This window comes from Penaeus monodon, chromosome 25 (genome assembly GCF_015228065.2).
Source record: "Penaeus monodon isolate SGIC_2016 chromosome 25, NSTDA_Pmon_1, whole genome shotgun sequence".
Lineage (NCBI taxonomy): Eukaryota > Metazoa > Arthropoda > Malacostraca > Decapoda > Penaeidae > Penaeus > Penaeus monodon.
Window position 1 is genome coordinate 25,486,044 of NC_051410.1, and position 2,067 is coordinate 25,488,110.

The window sequence follows — 2,067 nt, forward strand, 5'->3', positions numbered from 1 at the left end:
AGCCCTTAGAGCGAATGCAATATCTTTTGGCAATCGCGTGCAATAATGCGCAACCTGAGCGACTAAGTATCATGCTGCTTCCTAGCGTTTTTCCTTCTCTAATCGCCGGCGCCCAACGAGCCTCGCTGGGCACACTAAACGCCAACGGTGATTCTCAAATCCGTTTATCGACTCCCTCCGCTTCTCGTTGACTGTATCAATATTTAACCGATCGAGAGCCTGGGCGTACCCTCCCCCTCTCCCTTCCGCCCATAGAGATATCCTGTCCCCTCCCTCCTTGCTGGTACCCCCCCCCCCGGCCATAATCAAGCCTTCCCTTCCCCCTCACGGCACCCCGGCCAGTCGGGCCCAACAGGGCCCCGCGCTTGAGCCTCGCGTGTATGTCGCGGCTCAGGTCTGACTATCGAGGCCTTTTCCGTGGCAAGTTGCGGCTGCTTCTCGACATCGACGGTTTTTGCACCAGTTCGCCCTCAAGAACCTAAATAAGTGAACCCTTTTTACTATACGATACGAATGTGACCGCGGCAGATAAAATCTTTCTTTCGTGTCCTGCTTTCCTTTGGCTTCAGTCTGCGACGTTTACGCCTCCTTAGATTTCTATCTTGGAGCATATTTTAGTGACATATTACAGGAAGTGTGACACGTTCGATACAGCTGAAAACATAAAGCATTCTTTATTTTTGTCCTTAGGTACAATATATTTGATTGTATTGCCCCATGTACTTCTTTTCTCATTTCCCTCAGACATTTACATGCCGTAATTACAGATTAGGCTTTGATATTTAATTTACGGCTTTGAGTTTTTTCCGGCCTAGTGCTCTTAAGTATATCATATTTCAGTCTGTTTTCTTTATTTTTTGATAGCTATCATATTAATATTAATATTAATATCATACTTCGGCTCTAGAGCTCAGCGGACATTCGAAAAGTACAGCGGTCGTAAGGCTTCACGTGCGAAGTACAGCGGTCGAAATGGCACCCAATAAAGTCAATATCGGTAACGACATGTCTTAAACATATAATCGCCGTTAGTGTAAAAATGTAGCTTCATTATAGTATCTTTTCCCTCACTGTAACTTGCAATGTAAACCTTGATTACACAAATTATCATACAGGAACCTTGTGTATGTATACCTTGACTTTATTTCGCACAAAATATCCTCTGAGTGGCATGTAAGCGTTATGTCACTATATGTCTGATTGTCTTTGGAAATATAAGTTTACAACTAACACTTACTCCGAATCTTTCATAGATGAATTGTCATTTAGACTTACCTGATGTCTTCGTTTTTTTTCTAGCCCTTACCGCGCCTCATCAGACCGCCAGCCTTCTCCCTCACCGCCCCGGTTTCGCCGCCGTTGCCTGGCTTTGGCTCCACATCTTTTACAGGAGAGCAATGTACTTACCTTTAGCCTCGGAGGCAGCGAGAGAGAAGACCAACAGAAGGCCGAGTAGAATGACTCGGAATTCTCCCCCAGAGTTCCAGGCGGCGCCGTGGGAGAAGATCGCGTCCTTGTTTGATGTTTGCTTCTCTTCAGTCACTCTCCTCCGAGACTGTCTTCGCCCTTTCTGGTCCGCCCCGCGGCGCATGGTGACGGGTACGAGCTCACAAAAAGATTAGCAACTGAATTTTGTCTATGCTTTATTTATTGTCGCATATAAATGTTAAACTAACATTTGATTTCAGAAGCACTTTGTCCGTTTCATGGACATCATTTTCTTTCAATCTGACCGGATTCTAGTGTGCTCAGCGAAAAGGATATCCTTATTTTCTGCAATAACCAAGGAAAACGTTCTTTCCACCAGAATAAATGGATTTATGGGAATAAATATTTAATTCCGTTATTCAAACATGTTAAAATTTAACAATATCTTTAAGCTGCACTGTTTGCTTTCCAATTAAGAAATAATGAAAAATCCTCCAGTCAATATCGGTCCTTCACTAATAACTCCTTTGGCAGACGGACCGGATCCTCTGGTCACAAAAGGAGCTTCACAAATGTATTTTCCAGGTTCATGTGAGGAGCTCATAATCGGGACGAAGGTTCCTGCTCTCTGAAAACAGT

At 44.3% G+C, this 2,067-nt stretch overlaps 1 protein-coding gene across 1 annotated transcript; it reads right to left on the reverse strand.

Moving 5' to 3' along the window:
- Window positions 1-1,406: 1,406 nt before the first annotated feature.
- On the reverse strand, window positions 1,407-1,850 carry LOC119589445 (the record flags this gene model as incomplete). The annotated part of the gene is given in 1 exon segment (XM_037938052.1): window positions 1,407-1,850. A coding segment is annotated over 1 exon segment (185 nt), but the record flags the coding sequence as incomplete, so codon positions are not given.
- Window positions 1,851-2,067: the final 217 nt, after the last annotated feature.